The sequence below is a fragment of the Juglans microcarpa x Juglans regia genome, chromosome 1D, assembly GCF_004785595.1.
Source record: "Juglans microcarpa x Juglans regia isolate MS1-56 chromosome 1D, Jm3101_v1.0, whole genome shotgun sequence".
Lineage (NCBI taxonomy): Eukaryota > Viridiplantae > Streptophyta > Magnoliopsida > Fagales > Juglandaceae > Juglans > Juglans microcarpa x Juglans regia.
Genome location: NC_054594.1, coordinates 18743140 through 18765393, shown reverse-complemented (window position 1 = coordinate 18765393; position 22254 = coordinate 18743140). Strand labels below are relative to the sequence as shown.

Genomic DNA, 22254 nt, shown 5'->3' with positions numbered 1-22254 from the left:
TGGGATTGAGAGAAATAATTCCATGCACCATGGACTGGCCTTTCAGATCTGGGCTCATTACATATATATCGTATCTCCCTTTACATCCCATAATCTTTTCATGTTTTGAAAAAAAAAAAAAAAAAAAAAAAAAAAAAACCACCCTATTTGCAAAGCTTATTGGGCTTTATTTTCTCGTCAATTTCAAGTTCAAGCATGCATAAATCGCATAGTGGCACTCATTCTATATTCGAGTAATGCTAAATATAGGATATATAAATTCTGCATATTTATTTTGAAAAAAATATGAGTCTATTATTAAAATAATAAATTTTTTATATGAATCACGTATTTATTTATTTTTTTAAAAGAGGCACGTAAATTTTATACATTCTAAAATTATAAATGTCAATTTCATATTCGGAATGCACAAGGCTTTTCAAGGATGGACGTTCATCAAATAAAAAAATTATTAAAAAAATATATAAATCGATAAAATATACTTATTTATTTACCACGTTATTGACGGATGAGGGGGACTGTACACTGGGCCGATCGGAGGCCCTTTAAAATTCTGTTAAACCATCTTAAAAGCCCGTGATTGCTAACCTTCCCGTACCAAAATTAGTCCAAAACCCCGCAGCGAAACAAGCCGTTCTTTCCATCCAGGTAGACGAAAACAGAAAACGGCGGCGTTTTTTGCGTAGTCGCCCTCGCAATCGCTGCTGCTCTGGTCTCTAAACCCCAGAACCAATACTCTCTCTACTCTGTGTTTTGGTTTGAGAGAATGGCTTCGTCTTCGTTTTCGGTTTCGGCTTCTCCAGGGGTTACAGAACGAAGAGGAATACCAGGTGCTCAATTCGTTGAGGACGTTCAGACCTATCTCACCCAATCAGGTCTCGACGTTAACTCTGCTCTCGCTTTCCTCCAAGAAAGGTATGCCTCTATTTCAATTTTCAATCTTTCTCTCATAAATCTCACTAATGATTTGTAGCTTGTTCATTTTCTGTTTTTTTTTTTTTTTTTGCCCTCGAATGTTAGAGAGAATAGTGTTGGATTTGAAGATATATGATGCCTTAGAATCTGTAACATTTTTTTTTTCTGTTTCTCTTTCTGTAAATTTTGATATTTTTTAATGTCTGCCATGCTCTAATCTCTAGCAGAGTACAGCAGTATAAGTTGGTTGAGATGAAACTTCTAGCTCAGCAAAGGGATCTTCAGGTGATCTTATTGAACTTTAGCTGTTTCTGCAAATGACATGGGCACTCGAATTTGACCTGACTTGTTGAGTTTCATGTTTTTATTCTCTAATTATTGTTTATAGTTATAATGGAAGAGAAGTCAGTAGCCTATTTTAGACTAAAATTGTGCTAATTAACTGGATTTTGATTGTTAAATACCATTATTGCGTATAGCTGCAAATATTTATGGAGACACCTCTCTAGATTAGAATCCTGTTGATTTTTTTGGGAACTGCACGTGGAGCCATTATCTTTAAATAAAATGGTTTAGATGTTGTCGTCTCACTATGAACGACCTGGAGGATCCTAAACTTTTTCTAACTTATTTGTATGTTGAGGCGGTAGAATATAAGCTATAAACAGTATACCATACAACCTTAGAAGTAGTTGGGATTTTTTTTTTTTTTTTGGTAAAAGGCATTAATATATTCCCCATATAACCCCATATAAGCAGTATACCATACAACCTTGGGTGTAATTGTTGGTCGCCATATCAGTTACCAAACTGTGGATGAGTATGGGTTCCTGAAATTTGTCTTCCACCATATTTCTTCTTTCTAATTCCTCTTTTGGGGCTGAATTTGGTAAACCATTCATATTTAACACCACGAATATCTTCATACCTAATTTGGATTTATATGATTTGGGTAACACTTTTTTTCTTGTGATTATCAGGCTAAGATTCCTGACATTGTAAAGTGCTTAGATGTGGTTGCCACGTTGCAAGCTAAGAAGGGTACTGGTGAGGTTCGTTTTTGTACTTTTATGTAATTTGTCTGTGTTGAATGTCATTTTCTAACAGATCATGATGAATACAAAACCTTAGGGGATTTGGTTATTCTTTTCTCTGTGGGTGCACGCTAATGTATACTATGGGACAATCATTCTGCTAAACACATTCGGTTTCAAGTATCTTCATGGCGAGTGCTGGTGATATTCATACACAGCCCTAAAGATGTCACAAATAAGTAGTGTATGTTATATTGTATATAAAAAACAATTACTTTATGTCTTTCTTGTTGGTATCAAATGAAGTCGAGTGGTGCAGGTTATTTGGAAAAACTGCGGTTAACCTCATGCTGCTTGTGTATTCTATGCCTTTCATTATGATATGAAATGAAGTCATGCATGGATTGAAGTCTGAGTTTTTCATTGCTCTGGGCTAAACCTTGTCCACATTATACAAGCTTGCAGCAAGCTTTTGCTCATAATGGTGGTCCTTTTATCTTTCATTTCATTCTATTGAAGATTTCAATTAACCGTGAACAGTATATGTTTCGTGTAAATTGCAATCCAAAATGTTCTTGGCCACCATTGTCATGTTTTGTTATAAAAAACTAAGCACAAATGCAATGTGGAATGCGGGGAACCTCATTCCACAGTCATGATCTGTGCGTTTTCTGGTCTTGCTATGCAAGGTCATAAGCTTGGTCTTGGCTACGTATTGTATTTTGTGTGCAATTCCTGAATTATACAGAACAAAGGTCATAAGCTTAAAGTCAAGTTTTGAATTTGAGGGCTTTTTTTTTTCCCTCTCCCTTTATCACTTTTATTTGATATTGTTCTTGTGATGAGAAACTATTGACTGAAACAGATTCCCTTTGTCTAACCTCTTACCTTCCTAAAATGCTACGACATATCCAGACTTTTAAAAAATAAAAAAGAATACCAATTGATCTCGGCATGCACTGACCTCATCTGTGGTGAGTCTGATTGCATTTGGATTGTTTCCGAGAAGAGTCCAAAACATTTCAAGCATTAAAAACATTTTTTTTTTATGCTGGACATGGACTCGTTTGAATGTGTCAAGAGTGGTGCGAGTCCATTCTTTCTAGGTTCGCACCATTTACCCTAAAACTTGGATAGAGGAAAACATCTTCTGAGAATGACATCTTCCTTTTTCTGGCTGGAACAATAGAGTGTCTCTTCCCCCCCCCCCCCCCCCCAAAAAAAAACAAAAAAAAAAAACTCCCAAAAAAAGGATATCCAGGAATATGCGCTTAACTTACATATTGGGGTAGTTCCTTGCAGTGAGATGTTGCATTTTCAATCTCAAAATAATAATAATAATAATAATAATAATAATAATGTATAAAAATCTTTTTTAGTCCCTTGAAAATAGTTTCCACAAACAACAACTCTAGCCAGTTCAATGTCATGGGAGGTGTTTGAGTTCATTACTAGATTATTAGTTTACTCTTATGTTCTTACTTGAATGAGGTTTCTTTGGTTACGATTGCAGGGACTTATTACTGATTTTGAAGTCTCTGAAGGCAATATTCTCGAGCTTGCATCGAGGATACTGACTCAGTATGTCTATGGCTGGGAGCAAACGTCATGTTGGAGTATTCATGTGAAGAGGTTCGCTCCAGTCAAATCTTGCTTAGCTTTTTCTTCATATGTCTGCAGGTTGAGTTCTTGTCTGTCTTTATGGTGCAGGCCGCTACTCTTCTGAAAAAAAATTTAGATAACGCTAAAGCCAGTTTAGAAGTTCTTGTTGCTGATCTACAATTCTTGAGAGATCAAGTGACAATAACTCAGGTAGTATTCGTGTGAATGTGAGAAGTTACTCTCTCTGTTTGAAACACTATATGTTTTTGTACGTTGTGCATCCATTGGCATAAAAGATGTTTTTACGTTCAAGGCATTGCATGTAGTATATGGTGCGGGAGTGGGAGCCTATAGCACTTTAATTTCGGTGCTTTATTGATCATGAAGTTGAGAAATGTAACAATCCTATAAAAATCGTAGGCATGCTTAAGCATGTTTAACTATCAACTCCTTTTCATATATCTTTAACATTAAATAATAATAATAATAATAATAATATTAATATTAATTCTTGACCATTTGACAACCATTGAACAGGTCACCATTGCTCGGATATATAACTGGGATGTTCATCAGCGCAGAATTCGACAAGTTGCTGCTGCGAAAGACACGTGAAATTAAAACCATCCACCCAGATTCACTGGTGCAGAATATGTTTTCCTTGTGAGAGTATGGTCCTGATCTCTCTTTTTTTTTGCTTGAATTAGGTGATTGTCTCCCTTTACCTACAGGAGTCAATGATCTATTTCAAGGATTCTTTTTACTTCTGCATTTCAAGTCCCAGATTGTGGTTTATTAGAACTATCTGTTTTCTAGGGAAAATGTTATGTTATAAGAACTAGTTTTGATGTATGATGACAGTGATGGGATTGAGCTATAACATCTGTATTGCCCGTAATTCAGATTGGACATGTTTGTTTTGCTTGGTGAAACTTTGGGATAGCTAATTACTTATAACAACATGCTTGAAATGAGTTTTGATATCAGCTAACTAGCTGTAATTTAAATTTTGAAATTCTCTTTAATGAGGAAGATTATGGGACCCAGGAAGCTTCAAATTAAAGGTAATTTGTCGGCAAACCTTTGCCGATGAAACGCCTAGGCGTCAAGACTCAAGATCACTGGGTCTGTAATGATTTCACCCCAATCTTATCTATCCATCCTTAAAAGGAACGTAGATCTGGATGGTTTGTGATATAATATTGTGGATGGTCGGAATGACATGATGTTAATTTCGATGTATCTTAAGTCAACTAATGTGATGGTACTGTTTCTGAAAGATCTTTAAATTTTGTTTTTTGTTTAAAGACAACCATAGCAGCCTTTGGAGAAAGAAAAGCATTGAACAGTTTGAAATTCTCTATTAACTATTATGTTACCATGCTTCTGTTTTGGAATCTGATCCAGCAGGTAGGTGGGGGCTGCACAAACGTTATTGTTTCAATCACTGTTTTTATGAGCTTGACATGAAGTTGAATTTGAATGGCCTTGCATTATCACACAGAGACCCTATCTTGTCGGTGAAACATTTAAAGTCAATACATTAGCAATTTTCCAAGTTAGCGTCTTTGCATGTTTTGTGCTGTAGACACTCGGTTTTGCCTTTAGTCATTCAGAGTCCATACAAAATGGTGGAATGTGGTATACTGGGTTAATGTCAAGACTTTTTAGGCTAATAGCTGTTTCCTTGAGCACAAACCTGTCCTAAGATCTTTGAACTCACTAGCCTTGCCCCCCCTTCTGGGTGAGATGGGATTATGCCTAATTTGATGCAGAAAGACTGTCTCATGTCACCTATCTTCTCCCACTGCAAATAATACTTGCATACATGGCAGTTTTCGTGAGGCTGTTGTATCATGTATATCATTGAAATTCTCTTATTGAACTTTTTAGGACCTTAAGTAGGATTCGGATGGCTTTGTTGACTGGACCTTCCAAATTTCTATTGCTGTAACTTTAATAAAATGTTTCTTTTGAATTAGATCTTTTATGTCATTATTTATTTGAAGTAAAACTAGAAGTTTCTCCTAAAAAAATAAATAAATTTCTCTTACAGCCTGCCCCATAAAGAAATATATATATATATATATATATATATATATATTGTTGAATATAACAGATGCCCTGCTTTTGTTCCTGTGGGCCACGAAGTTGTTCAAGTGGTGGGCCACAAAGTTGTTCTAGTGAACCATCAGAAAGCTGCTTCTGAGGTTGGATCTTGGTCGATGTTGTCAAGACGAGAACCAACAATAATCTAATTACATGCATAGTTGACTCTTGAAACAGGCCCAAATTATAATAAAAAATAATAGTTCCAAAATCAAAGCATATGGGTTTATTCCATCTTTTTTTTTTTGTTACTGAATACGGCATATATGGGTTTGACACTCTTCACTAGACACAAACCACAACTCGTTTCTTTCTTCCACCACAATTCTGATATTCTTTTGTATCTTTTAGGGTATTATATATATCCATAAACAATAGCATTTTTATGGCACATGATTTTGATTAAATATGAGCTTCATGGCCTTTGGTCACCTTGTGATTATGATAGTCTTGGGTTGACTGCACCTGAAAATCCGCGTTCAATTCACGGGTTTAGATTTCTTCTCTCTCTTGTTTTTTATTGGGTTTTAGGAGGATTGAATTATTAATATTATTAGCCAATCTTAATAATAATTTTTTTTTATTGAATTTCTTGCCGATCTTATAGACGTGATGAGTAATGTTACATACAGTCGTGGAATTCACAAATGCCGTGTAATTGCTTTGAAAAAAAAGAGGGTCTACTATTAAAAAAAATTAATTTTTTTTTTTTATGTAAGTCTCGTATTTATTCACTTTTTTTAAAGTGATTATGCAGCATTTACGCACTCACGACTGCAAAGTCATTACCGGTGCCATGTTTGTTGTACTTAATTATTATTTGTTGTGGTCCTGTGGAATGGTAATGTTTTGCAAAAATCATTACCGGTGCCCTGTTTGAACCAATAATCGATATCCATAATTTATCACAAGGAATCTAATAATTATTTTTATAATTGGGCAATAAATTAACGAAGGATATAGAAGAAAATGGCAGCATCAGAGTAGACTTCACTCAAAAATGAGGCTGACCCAAAATGAAAGAGAGACCACTAACCAAAGAAGACGCAAAGAAACAAACGCATTACGTGAGAGGACGTCCGGGCTTTTGCTTTCATGCAATCATAGCTAAAAAGTTGGGGGGAAGGGAGACTCACAAATGTTTATAGAGACGTGCACGAAACCCAATGCACCTTTGTCCTCACTGCCCATGCCCTAGTAATTTAAAATAGAGTCACCTTGTCCTTTTGTGTTATAACGCGTTTTTGGCGTCACAATAAATTAAATAAAAACATATAAATTATCAATATGTTGACTTTGACTTATCATGTGCTGCCATGCATTGATGCTAACTCAACCTCAACCTCAAATTCGAGTCTTCTCACTTTTTTATTTATTAAAAACATATATATTATAATTATTTAATTATAAAAATAATCTGTCAACGATTAGAGTAACTTCAAAATGCCGCAATCATCGGTGGGGTTGTTTTCATTCATCCATCCAGCTTCTCCATCAACGTCTTGCATGGGTTTTCAAAAGCCATAAATCATGATCATATTGGAGGTCCATATGAAAGGAAGAAAACCGGCTTTAGGGTTTTGTCTCTGGAATTTACAATTGCAAACAGCTCTTTAATCGAAAATACCGACGTTTTCAATCGTCCGGTGTAATTTATAACACGTATACTTCCGGCCGTGGACTAATATTGTTGCCGGTCAAACCTGATTGGATTGACTATATATATATATATATATGCATGAGACCAATAGTCTTAGCGTCTTGGCCCTTGGGTCATGAGTGAAAGAGATCAGAGACAGAGATTCGTATAATAATATATTAAATTTAAACAATTATTTTGATACTTATATAAATCCAATTCTTGAGAGAAATGATCATCATGATCATGTTTGTAGGGATCCTATCTATCTAATGTCTAAATATATATATATATATATATATATATATATATATATATATATAAGCAATAAGTATATATAGATCATATAATTAATTGTAGGAGGGAATATATATAAATATTATATATTCTGATCACGCACTTTGTTTGATCATAATAAATACAAAATCAAATTAGGGCAGTTCAAGTTATAATTACTTTACGATCGACCGTCATTAGTGGATGATGATCTAAGCATTATATATTAATGATCTAGAAGCTATAGCTGATGAGAGATCAAAGTTATATAATATGCAACCAAATTAAAGGGGCTTTTGGCTAATAATTCATAATTAATCAATTACTTGGCTCAACAAATATTTTCAAAAGCACCATTATGACATGATCGTCTCTAAAATTCTAAATTTCATGTTCTTTCTTCACGCCGAAAAGATGAAAGGAATATATATAAATATATATATATATATCTATATATATGGAACACAAACAGCATGCAAAAACTTTTTTTTCTTTTTTGATTCTGTTGCCAAAATCATCGGTTATTCTAGCCTTTTGATCCCCCCCTAATGATAAAAAAAAAGCACCGTTTTTTTTTTCTTTTCCTTTTTTAATCTTTCTATGATGATCATGATCATCTCGTTAATCAGAATGATTATATGGCATATTATTTATAAGAAGTATATATAACCTATAGCTAGATTCCCTAATAATGCATGTTAATATATATATATATATATATGTATGCATCAAGCTATATATATAGGGTAGTGATAGGGTTACTACCCATTTACTACTCCTAATTCATTTCAAGTTTTTTTATTTTTTTTATCATTTTCTTTTAAGTATTTTTTTAACATCTTTAACCATTAAGAAAAAAATTAAAAAAATAGATATAATTTTACTAATAGTCACTTACTTAACCATTAAGTAAAATAAAAAATTAAAAAAAAAATCATATATAAAATAAGTAGTATGAGGATAATAACCCTATCATTTTCCATATATATATAACTCTCACACATTCCGTTCCTATATAATTATTTTTAACACAATAATATAAAGGTTTTTTTTTTTCACACAATCTATAAATTATTAAGGAAACTAAAGTTGTCGGTAATGGAATATATATATATATATATATATATATATATATATATATAATTTAATTAGCCGCGTGCCCATAGAAAACAACACTGCAAGAAAGCGGTCTCGGCCGCTGCATTCTCTTCCTCTAATATCAGCAACAATTAATATATTATATATATATATATATATATATATTGAGTAAAATTACTTTGTCGACCCACTCTTACCGCTCTATTTAACTGCTGGTCAAATTTTTTTTTTACTTAATGATTAAAGAAGTGATTTTAAGTGTATTGATATATTTTTTTTATTTTTTAAAAATATTTAAATGTATTTAAAAAATGGAAAAGAAAAAAAAAATCACTGAACAGTACGCCCAACGGTAAAAGTGGGGCGGCATAATAGCCCAACTCATATATATATATTTAATAATATATATTTAAGAAAATTAATTTCCCAAAAACATTCTCATCGTCTAATGTGAATTGTGAACATCACCATAGGTATCATGTTCTTGTACGGCCTTGTAAGTCTTCTACACATGTATGCATGTTTGGTGTATATAATATATATATATATATATATATATATATATATATATATATATTTGAAACTTCCCCATGCACCTTAATTAATTTACTCTTATATTTATGATCTCTCGATCAATAAGTCGAATACAGTTAAGGGGTAGGAAACTATATATGGGTGCGTGCATGTACATGCATGATCATCATCATGTGTCCCCACATAAGTTAATTATATATAGAATTTAGCAACCTTTAAGATTCATATATTTCATGCATGCTACATAGTACATATATACAACCTGAATATTAAGAGGAGGTGCATGTGTAAATTTCGTAGCCTTTGCCCCGTAGACCATGCATATTTTGTCTAGGTTGTACAGATTACAGGACAACGACGGTCCATGTACATATCCTTAAAGTTGTAACTCCACAAAGCCAATTAATCCACAGTGTGAATAGGGTTATCCAAAGCAGAAACCAACTACCCAACAGATCATGAGAATAATACAAGTCTTTCCTCGATTCCCCTGGCCACATGCAAATCCCTTCACATCTACCCAACAAGCTGCTGCCATGTTCTTTCTTTCTTTCTTTAATTGAACATTGCACACCAGGCCGTAAATATTCAAAGCTCTGACCTTTTGACCACTGTGTTTCAGAAAACTCGGATCCCCATAAAGCGACATATCGGCCAGTACCGTGCGAGACTCAGAAACCGCGGTCAAAATTGAAATCCTTGAAAATGCTGGGGGCAGATGAATTGATGATCTCCAAATTGACCGATACATTTTAAAAAATAATAATAATAATAAATAAATAAATAATAATTACGAAAGTGTTTATCAGTAAATTGATATTTTTTTAATAAAAAATATGTTTAAAAAATATGTAAAGAAAAAGAAGAAACAATTAACCTTATCGGGAGGACCCTTGTTGTTTCAGTCGGTGTTCGATTTGTCCCAGAGGGAGCAGATCAAAAGCAGAGGTTACTACAAGAATCACGCGCAGACTTAGCAAGTGGTAAACATGCGCCAACTATGAGATCATTAAAATTTAAAGTGTCAAGCACGAGCCACGTTGGCACGTGAAGAAACGTGTGAAAGGAATATGAAACCTTCTCAGAATTTATTTCCCTGTGGATTTTTCGTGCTTCGTGTAATAAGTTAGTTCCCTTCCCATTACCGTGTTTTTTTTTTCTTTTTTATTCCTTTTTTTCTGCCAAACTTATTCCCGAAGCAAAAAACAGTCAACCATAATATCATAATATCATGATGTTCCTTCAGCGTGTATGGTTGTGCGTTAACACCAAAACTTGAAAATCAAGAAAGAAAAATGGTAATGACGTTTGATTAGAATGCTTTCGTGCGTGCCTCTTCAATCGTGAAATTTTTACGGAATTTTTTCTTTTTTAATTGCTTGAATTAAGTGTTTATCTTGATGGGTGTTTGTTTATACGAAGAGGGAGAGGGAAACGAAATGTAGAGGGAGAAGGAGAGGTCAGTTGGAGAAAAAATGAGAATGAGCGAAATTGGAGAAGGATCGAGGAGAGAAGAGGAGAAGGAGATGGAGAGGGAGAGGGAGGGATTACAACCGAAGTAATTTCGAGGGAGAAAGAGATAAGGAACGAAATGAAGAGAGAGAAGGAAGTGAAAATAAAACAGTGTGTTTCATCAAAAATAAAAAGTAAACGGGTAAAAAATACACCTGACATAGGCACGCCGGTTGTACCAGTTACTATGATATGTTAAAACTTTATTTATTTATTTATGATTAGTGATTTATAATAAGAGTTTTGTTACATATATATATATATATAATTAGTTTTGCGTATTTTTTATAAAGTCCATTGATAGAAAAGAAAAGGAAGGGAAAAATGCATGTTGTAGAGAGGGGGATCAATCAGGGCGTCATCATGTATTGGAAGCAACAGCAAAATCTCTAAAACCGCGTAATTAAGTACTGCATGTTCTTTGAAAGGCCACATATCATTGGTTAAACAAAAGCTATTGATCTAACCTTTCCATGATTTGATACCCCAGTGGGAGGAAAATACCAACAAACAAAAACAAGCAAACAAAACTAAGGGATCTGATTATGATTAAATACACGTGTGAAGGCGAGCTAGCTAGCTAGAATATTATTGGCTTTGTTTTGTCTAATCCCACATCGAGTTCTGGACATCGGGGGACCATATATGGACCGTGTATCGTGGCAAGGTTTGTTTCATGTAGACTCTAAAATAATTTTCTTTCCATTTACAGCTTTGATACATATACATATATATATATATATATATATAGAGTTTTGTTATATAAAAGCAAGTTGGTATACTAATCTGCGTACTAATATTGTTGTCTTCATATTCTTAATTCAAATTAGTACTGTTTTCAATAAAATCTACTTTTTAACCAATCATATTGAATGGGTGTACATATTAGTGCACAGAATTGCTTACAATTAGATTTTTCCATATATATATATATATATATATATCATATATATGTTGAATTACCCCGGCCAATTGTATCCATTCTTCCAATTCTTTTCTCGTGATTGAATTGATCAAGGAGGTTTAATTTGGAATTTTTCCCATTGTAGTCATCAATTTGTACATGGAAGTTGTGATGATTATTTTAGATTTTAATGTGCAATGACAACATGGAGATCTAGAAATACATGATTGCATGAAGCTGCATGGCTCTATCATTTTACGAAATGCTATAACTTTTAGCTAGCATTTTGATGGAAAATACTAATATATTTTCAAATATGCCTACTCATATATTTGAATTTTTCTTCTTAATGGTTAAGAAAGTAATTATTAGTGAATTTATATATATTTTTATTTTTTTTTAATGGTTAAGGATGTTTAAAATTCTTTCCAAAAAAAAAAAAAAAAAACATTTGCACTATTTTACATATTTTGGATGCACGTACATTTGGTGTGCACCGTAACATTTATCTAATGTTGATTTATGGGCACTGATTTAGGGATCCAGAATGGAATTTATGAAAAGAGGGGTCGAACTATAATTAACCTTGTCGAGGTTCCTTATTAATATATAGCTATATAATTATATGGTGGATATATAGCAATGGTCTATCTAGAAAGTTGCAAGCGTCCACTCCACCACTAAGGCCTCATTTGTTTTTTAGAAATGAGTTGAGGTTAAAGTTTAAAAATTAAATAAGATATTGTTAGAATATATTTTTTAATATTATTTTTATTTTAGAATTTAAAAAAGTTGAATTGTTTATTTTATTTTGTATAAAAATTTGAAAAAATTGTAATGATGAGATGAAATATTTTTAAAATTTTGAGTTTTAATCTTGAAAGCAAACTAGACCTAAGTTAATTAATATTTTTTATCCACTATCATTACAAAAAAATTGTTTATTTATAATTAGTTATCTCCTGTTAAAATGATTATTTCATATCAAAATGATTTTATTCTTGTAACAAATAATTATTCTCATTGCAAATAATTCGTCATAAATTTTCTTTTTTATTGTACGCAATAACTATTATTTTCTTTAAAATTAAGACTCGTTTTAAGATAATAGAGAAAAAATATAATATTATAAAATGAGTAATAAACGCATAAATAAACTAAATCTTATAATATTCATTAAAAACTTAAAATTATGCAAGAGAAACGATAAATATTGTACTATCTATTTCTTGCAAGCGTTCATAAATAGTTCTTAGATCCCGATTAGATTTAGAAAGTGTTTCATCTCATCTTATCATTAAAATTTTTTTAAATTTTCATATAAAATATAATAAATAATTAAATTTTTTCAAATCTTAAAACAATAATAATATTAAAAAATAATATTCTAACAATATTTTTTTAATTTTTATTTTTCATATAAAACTATCTTATTTTATCTCATTTCTAAATCGCTACTCTAAACAACAAGATCACAATTACTCTTGGTTACGAGCAAAAGATTAATTATTAATCACTCAAAACCCTAAAAATCACGCATGATATGACATTTGAACTCGTATATTCGTACATAAAGTACTAAAGTAGTGCTCAAACTTTTGAATCGTAAACTCCAATTAGTCAAAATTGACAATGGTAAAAAACACGATGGACACTGATATATATTAAACTGGATATTTGTACGTGCATAGAATAAAGGCCAGGGAAGTACTACAGGACGCTATAATTAAAATATATTTAATTACATTGAAATCAGAAACTGCCCAGAAAAAATATGTACATTTTGTTACTTTATAATTAATTGCAATGAAATTGGAAACTGCCCAGAAAAATTATATAACGTCAATATATATAAGAAGAAATTAAAAGAGACAAATGATATTTGTAATAGTAGAATTCGCACGAGACCACGTAATTTTTTTAAAAAAGTGAGTAAATATTATATATAAAAAAAATTAATTTTTTAAAAAGACCGTACAACACTTACACACTTTACGATTGTATTTGATTTTCTTTATTAAAAGAATGAAAAATAATATTTATAGTTTTAAAGTGTATAAACGCTATACAATCTATTTGAAAAACTGTGTATAAATATAAAATTCATATAAAAAATTTAATTTTTCAATAATAGATTAATTTTTTAAAATTATTATGCAGCGTTTAGCTAGCGTCAAACTGACGACGTGGTTCGATTGGTTGATGTAGGGAAGGAAGCGGGCTAGTTGGGGGCCGGAGTCTGTGACGCGGTATTGTTGTCAGCATGCGCACAGCATGTCATGCACGGACCTTACACGTGCAGAAGCTTCTTTCTTTTTCTTTTATACGGGAAAATTTTACCACTTCAATCTCTGCATGCCTTCTAGATCTTGTTTGGTTCCTCTGTCGACCGGAAACTTTTCTACGCAGTTGCACAGTATTACCCAGATGCCCTTAATTTTAGCTTAAATTAACAATGCCAAGTATTTAATGTAGATAGAAACTAATTAACCTGATCTGGGGCTACTTGAGGTATAATTGCTTTATTTTTTTTCCCCTTAATTAATTGTTTATGCTTTGGCATTTATCCCCCGCTAATGGTTGGTCCCTACGTACGTATGAGCCATATTCAACTTTTTTCATAAATATATTTAATTAGAGTTGTGTATGTATCATTTATCATTATTCAAATAATTTAATTCAGCAGCTAAATAATAAAATCATTTTAATTTTCCACAAGATGTATTAGTAATTAATGAAAAAATTAAAATGGACCAAGAATTTCATTTTCTTAATTCCTATAATGGTAATACTCAGTCGAAGATATGAACTTTTGATCACTAATTTTTTATACACTATTTCCACTTTTGAGCATTCTTCATGTATGATCCAAGACCCTTGAAGATAGGAACAATTTAACACACTGTACAAGTTTACTGATAATTTCCATTTTAGAGGGCTTAATTTGATGGTGTCCAAGCTACCATCATGTAACCTTATCCATTACTTAGAGGAAAAAGAAAATTAAAAACAACTATCCTTGGTATTAAATGGGACATTTTACGATGTAATTTGTCTATTGTTTGCACAACACATATGAAAACCCAAAGATTTTACTAACTTTGCCGGAGAGAGAGAGGGGAATGAGGATAATGATAAGTTTACTACTCTTTTATCATTATTTTACTACTCTATAATGTATTTGAATTTTTATTTATTAATTTTTTTTTTAAAAATTCAATGCATCAATTACTATTCACTATCTCACACTCTACGTCTTATTAAAACATCTCACGTCTTATAAAAAAAAAAACTATAAATGTATAGTATGAAAATAAATAGTAGTTGATGTATAGAATTTCTTATTTTTTTAACATTCTTAATGTTTAAGAAAAAATTTTAAAAAATAATTTTATTAATAACAACTTTATTCACTATTATCTGAAAAAAATGATAATAAATAAGTGATACAAATAAATAAGCTATCATCGTCCGGGTAAGAAAATCAGAAGCAACGGAAGAGCCTTTTATTTTTTATTTTCCATTCCACGTGGAGGCCAAAAATCTTGTCTACACGCAACCGGTAAAACCAGTCAAAGAGCCGCGTTTGCCAATGTGGACCCACGTTGGCGGTCCTCACTGCATTTAATGCAGAAACCGGACCATCGACATACTCCGTATACATTGTAACGGGCAAATGTCGGTCAAGTCCTAGGTGGGAAACCTGTCTTAGCCAACCTGTTCTCCAAAGTCCCAACCCAAGCTATAGCCTATCCCTCTCATTCACACTCCTAAAAAACCAAACACACTCTCCCTCTGATCTCTCTCTCTCTTTCTCTCTGACAGATAGAAAGAGTTCGTAACAAAACAAGCTAGTCGGAGGAGAGGCTTAAATGGAGAATATATGCTGATGATCGAGTCCATGGACAGGAAAGATCAAGAGCTGAAGACTGAGAATTCATTAATGGCAAATTCGACATTTTCCGATGAGATTCCGAGCAGTTTTGCTTTACCAGCAAGCATCTTCGACATGCCATGTGATCATCAGGGAGATCATCAAAAGGGCTCGTCCTCAGGCTTCATGGACATGCTGGCCGGCATCTCGGACTACCCCCCCTCTTTATTCGAATGGTTTTCCGCACCGATGATGCCTCAGCCGCAACAGCAGCAACAACAACAAGAACAACAACACCCGCTTCCCTCTCCGGCCTCGACGTTTCCCGAATCGTCCGAGGTGGTGAATACTCCGGCGACGCCGAACTCTTCGTCGATTTCTTCGTCCTCCAATGAAGCAGCGAATGAGGGACAAAATAAGGCTGGTGGAGAAGAGGAAGACCAGGACGACCAAGAAAAGAATAAGAAACAGTAAGCTTCTCTAATTGGCAGACTACTATTAGCCTTTCTTTTCTTTAAATCTAGCTGCTTTGCTCTCTCGGTCTTGTTTTGGTAATGGTACTAATTGTGGCGAAACATGAAAAAATAAGCGTTATAGGGCAATCTAAGAGAAAAGGAATTGGTAAATGGGTTTTCATTTGTGGTGTTTAAACTAAGCATGATTTTCATGGGGTGGCTGTTTCCTTTTTGAGTTTTAGCAAAAAAGTGAAAAGTGTCTTTTGTGTATGTGGGTTTTAGGTTGAAACCCAAAAAGAAGAACCAAAAAAGGCAAAGAGAGCCCAGATTTGCGTTCATGACAAAGAGCGAGGTTGATCACCTTGATGATGGGTACAGATGGAGGAAGTACGGCCAGAAAGCTGTGAAAAATAGTCCTTATCCAAGGTATTAAATATCACCCTCCCCTTGATCTGGTCCCCCTACGATTGATTCAGATAAGTTTGCACCAATTCAGTTGCAATGACTTTCATGGCTAGCTAGCTTTGTTAACTTTCTTGAGGCGCACGGAATTTTTGTGTACAGGAGCTACTACCGTTGCACCACTGCTGGATGTGGCGTGAAGAAGCGAGTGGAGCGTTCCTGTGATGACTCTACGATTGTGGTCACGACCTATGAAGGACAGCACACGCATACGTGTCCGGTGACACCCCGTGGAAGCATCGGAATAGCGACAGAAGCCGCCGGCTACAGCAGTTTGTCTTCACCATTTGTTGTTCCACAGCCTCAGTATCAACAACAGCAACATCCTTATATATATAGCTCACAGCTGCCTTTGAATGTTAACACTACTAATTTGAATCCCTCGTTTCCTCGTTTTGTCCAAGAGAGACGTTTTGGCACGTCCTCGGCAACATTGCTTAGAGACCATGGACTTCTGCAGGACATCGTTCCGTCGCAGATGCGAAAGGAGCCCAAAGAGGAGTAGATTAATGGTTAATTTATCTGTTAATGGTATGTGATTCTCTGACTCGTATGAGTTTTGTCTTCAGGGAAGAACCCACTTCGACATTTCATATAGATCTTCTGGATTATCAGTGTAAAATGACTACCGTTTTAGCCTTGGAGGGACTCGTTTTGGGTTCGGTTGTTTTTTTATTTTTAATTCTTTGTACTTGGAGATTATTCAATTATGGATATATATTTGTATCTTTTCCCTCCTGTTTAATTCCTCCTCCTCCTCCTCTTTTGGGGGCGCGCTTATCAAAGGGTAGTTTTGTCAGAGTATTTAGGGTTAGGGTTTTCTCATTCTAAAGTTGGTGAGAAAACTTCCTTTTCTGTCATAAATCCCTATAGGACTTCATCGGAAAATGAGAAATCTAGAATGAACTTGGGAACTTGATCCCCGCTCATTCTCTCGTGAAGGGTGGGGAACCCTAAAGATGAGGTTGTCGTGAAAAGGTTTGTGTAGGGAGTTATTGCCTTGGAACCTGCATGCATGTAAGTGCAAGATGGAGCTTGAGCCATTGAATATTGGCGATGTGATTGTGATCAGCTGATCCTCAGAAGGAAATGGGTTTTGGTTTTAAATTCAAATCATGGTGTCAGAAATATATGGCTGGTTCAACATTAATGTTGAAAATATAGGACTGGTTTGAGTAGCTATTGATGAGATTGTTGATGCGCTTTGTCCGTATAATTACAATCTTTGATATATATATATATATAGCTAAGAATGTTGGATCATTTACTTGCTTAATTCTTAATTGTAGCCAGAGTAGTTAACGGGAATTTTCTATCTAAGCTACCGAGAGCAGAACTTAGTGGAAAACCAATTGAACTGCACTAGCTCATGATCTGGGCTGTAGCATGATCTAAAAACTTTGATTATAATATTTATATATATGCAGAAGTATGTCTATTGTAGAAGACGGCCCTATATAAATGTTTGTCTAAATTTTGAATTCCTAGCTACTGGAACTAGCTAGCTAGCTTATAAATTGCTTTCATGCAGATATATATTGCATTCACGTCTAGATAATTTGGTCTCGATCGAGGTACAGTACGTACGTTATATCATGTTTAAATTACAGCTAATTGTCTGAATTACCTAAAAGCCAGGACATCGAGAAAAGATTGCTTGGATTTTTGTTAATTTTATGGTGGCTATTCCTTTGGACATTTCGTAAATTTAAAGCACCCTTTCAGATATGACTGAAAAGCAGTGTATTTGTTGACAATTTGCATGTACCATATTAATTAAATAATCTTTTAATTTACACCAATATGATCGATGATCAGCAGATAATTAATTAATTATGTGGCACGCATTCCAACTGTAAAGGAAAAAAACTTATAATTTCAATGTGGAAGACATCCCATAAAGGCATATTATATGATATGGTAGCATAAAATTAATACCAGCTAGCATATATATACAGGAAAGATACTGTGGTTGCAAATTATATGAGATCAGCTTCGTATACAAGCTACTCATCATCTAATATGAATAGATCGAGCTATTTCAGACGAAAAAAGGTCAATAAAAGTACATGAATGCATGTATCATGATAATTAAAAGCCTGGCATGCAATTATATTGCAAGAGAAACAAAGAAAAAACAAATGCATGACAAATCAAGCTTGCTTTTATATATATATATATATATATATATATATATATATATATATATTTCTCCTCCATTCTACAGTACTACTGATCTGCAGATGAATATTCTGTACATTTAAATAAAAAAGCATCCCTCGTGTTTTTTCAGTAAAGAAGATGGCATTTTAATTCCTGCATGTATTCCCAGCTTTGCAGCCACTAATTTAGCTTTTCGTTTCAAATTGCAAAATACACCAACCTTTCAAAGTACTGATCAAGTGCCAGCCAGACAACTAGATGCTTTAAAAAAGTAAAAAAACAAAAAATTATCGTTGTGTTGATCTAGTCTTTAGCAGACTTATGTCCCGTGAGAGTATTTCATTTCATTTCATCTTATCTCATTAATAACTTCAAATTCTTAAACAAAATATACTAAACAATTTAACTTTTTCAAATTTCAAAATAATAATAATATTAAAAAATAATATTCTAATAATATTTTATTTAACTTTCATTTCATCTCAACTCATGACTATCCAAACCACACCTTAAAAGTGCGTGTAACCTATATTCAAACAGCAACAGATTTGGGTCCATAAAAGTACTGCAACGCGCCCAGTTAGCTCCCATTATTTCCACAAGGCCGCCATGTCTGATTGGGCTTGGAAGAAGGATGAAATATTTTATATATATATATATATATATATATATATATATATATATATATATATATATATATACACACACTAACTTTGTGCACTTGGAAAAGTTAGTAATTCTCGTTTCAGAATTTTTTGCAGATACATATAATAATTCTATCTGTAAATAATACGATACTTATACCCCTATAATTAGCTGTATTTTGCATTTTCAGAGAATATTTTGTAAAAATATTATATATAATTGTGGGAGAAATTCCTATCTTATGATTTAAGTTAAAAGCATATGATCTCTTGTCGTGAAGCACCCAAATTTCAGGTCTGCTTTTCGCTCGTAAGAATAATGATTCCGTGACTATAAGTCATTTAACAATTTGTGGAATACAGAAGAATCATATATATATATATTTATATATATATAGTGACCGTAGAAACAGATGCTTTCTCCATGATCCGTGATTTCCGAATATTTAATAAATTGGTCCATTTCAGTAACAGTACTTTGGCTGACAAATATGAATATGAATATGTACATATATATATATATATATATATATATATATATGCACTTGAATATTTAAACTGATCAAATTAACCTTGAGACTATTATTATTAGGGAGATTAATATATACTTCGATCGAGAGCCTCCAATTGAACAGATTTAGGTAGGGCGTATATATTGATCACTAGCTAGTAATGCTCTCGTTAGAGACAATATTATTTATTTATTAATATTAGACCTAGCTATCTATGTATATGATGTGTAAGCATAATTAAATTTATTATATGAAACATACTTTGTGATTAAGTTAGCATACTTTAAAGCATTATACGAGAAATAGAATATTTAAGAGAGTTTTAATTTTAGAATTTTGATCTCTAAAAGTTTACGTGAGCAACTTTGATATTCTATCGACCCTTTACTCTTTTTCGTTGCTATGGAGAAACTTTGCGTGCCTTAATGTTTTTGTGAAGAGAGGGATCAAGAGTTATATTTTAGATAAATGCTTCGGTCATAGCTAGATATTTCATAAAAGCAAACTTACAAGCTAACATGGTTAATTTAATGTGGCACATCGGATTGAAAAGTTACTTTTATTAGAAAGTAAATCTATTAATATATCAAATGAAGTAACGTCAGTTTATGAGTTTATTTTTGTTAAATCTCTTCATGACTATAATACTTCTATTTTATATAATGTGTTACATGACCACTCGCTAGGAAAACTAAAATAATATATAATACTGGGTTTAAATAAGAATTGGTAAGTTAACTAAATATATTATTTTTCAAATAATTAAGTTCTTAATTTAGCTTATTTATATAAATGGTTTAGTTTTTACTCGATAATAATATTAAGGAAAATCCTTAGGACCGGTCCGACTGCTATTAGCCAAATAACAGCCTCCCAAACACATAGTGATACCTAAGACTTTCACCACACTTATCCTGAACTAATACTACATCAGAAAAGGGCAAGATCTTCTTTGCGATTGAATCCCCTTACCCCTCGCACCCCCTGGAAGCTGATTTCAACCCATCAAAGGGATGTCGCACCCGAAGGAACGTCAACCAATCGAAGCCCTTTCCGTCGCGTCTAAGCCCCCTCACACCCCCTCGAAGCTCAACCCAAAGGAACTCTTGATTTCCCTTCGTCGCTCAACCCATCGAAGGTTATGTCCAAGTAAAAAACAGATGATATAGTTCAAATTGAGGCAGTACAGACAATTAAAGGAAGTACATAGAGACCATTACCTTTACTGAAAATATTACAAGAATAGCCAATGTGAGGGTTTATATCAGGAGTTTTATTTGGTCCATGTTCTGATGTTGAGGGGTGGAGGCCGGGAAGCTCCAACAAAACTTGTTCTTGGTCATTTTGTACTTTATGGAACTCAACTCACCAAAGGAGACTTCCTTTCTATTGAAGGCAGTCCCTTTGGACAATGGCACTAGGTCTTTCCCAGTAAATGCATGTGTGCATCATTGTTGAGAGGTCGGGAAGGAAGGTTGGCTTATACGTCTAGATCATCTGGCAGTGGAATTTGCTTGCTTCTTTCCATAGCACCTCTATTCTGTCGAATCTTTCCAATGCATGACACAATTGGGATGAGCTATATGGGAGGCATCTCGGAGAAGAGAGGCACTCAGTCGGTGCAAATGAGAAGGAAAAGGGCTAGCATCCATACGACTTTAATTTTCTGTGGTGGAGCACATTTTTCTTACAATATATTTTCTTAGGTGGAGTTAGCTTAATAAAAGGCTGCTTTTGTGGGATTTACGGCCCGACCGCTAGGAAGCGTTTCTCTAATATAACTGGAGATTGGACGATAACACTATTTATCATGATCATTTAATTATTATAATAATATACAAACTTCGTATATAAAAACAAATTTATATATATAGTATATAGATTAGTAATTGATAGATACCACCTTACAGGTACACATGGTTTGGTACCATGCACTATACATAGTGGATGGGGGCCTTTACCCCAAATTAAGGTCATGTGGGGGCGGGATATCTATCGACGATGCTTCTCCAGCATGCATGTCAGGCTTTAAATACAAATACATGCATGGCTTGGAGTTGCTTGATGAAATGATAGATCAGTGAGTACATGATGATGACATTGCTGCATACAAATCAAATTGTCGATCCCATGAGTTTATGCATGTCATGACCGGTTCACAGCTCGGCCGGTAACGATCATATGGCTCCCTTTATTTACCCTTGGAACAATTTTAAGCTTGTTTTAGAGCAGATTTTCTGCTTATGATCATAATTTTCTATTCTATACCATACCCTAATGAGTGGCCCAAAATGGCCAAAGGAGAGAAAAATTTATAAGGAAAATCAAAGACTAGTTACTGACAACCTTCTGTTAAATTGTGAACATCTTGAACGTGAATCTTTTTAGTGTAGAATTATTGAAGATATTCTCACAACAGAATGAAGATTGAAGACAAAAAGAAAAGAAAAATCTCATCGATGAAGAGGATTAATTGGAATGCAATTATTCATGTTATGGATATATATGCATCGTACGATGC

General features: G+C 33.5%; 2 protein-coding genes across 2 annotated transcripts; both read left to right on the top strand.

Annotated features, from left to right (window-relative positions):
• The first annotated feature begins 574 nt into the window (after positions 1-574).
• LOC121238414 (probable prefoldin subunit 3) lies at positions 575-4483 on the top strand. The gene is given in 7 exon segments (XM_041135263.1): positions 575-915; positions 1143-1200; positions 1896-1967; positions 3463-3493; positions 3496-3581; positions 3660-3761; positions 4089-4483. Coding segments are annotated over 7 exon segments (576 nt in total). The 5' UTR covers positions 575-766; the 3' UTR covers positions 4167-4483.
• Positions 4484-15366: 10883 nt separating this feature from the next.
• On the top strand, positions 15367-17142 carry LOC121238402 (probable WRKY transcription factor 48). Its single transcript, XM_041135256.1, has 3 exons — positions 15367-15967; positions 16235-16378; positions 16517-17142. Exons 1-3 carry the CDS (start codon positions 15507-15509, stop codon positions 16917-16919), a joined length of 1008 nt encoding a protein of 335 aa, XP_040991190.1. The 5' UTR covers positions 15367-15506; the 3' UTR covers positions 16920-17142.
• The last annotated feature ends 5112 nt before the right edge of the window (positions 17143-22254 follow it).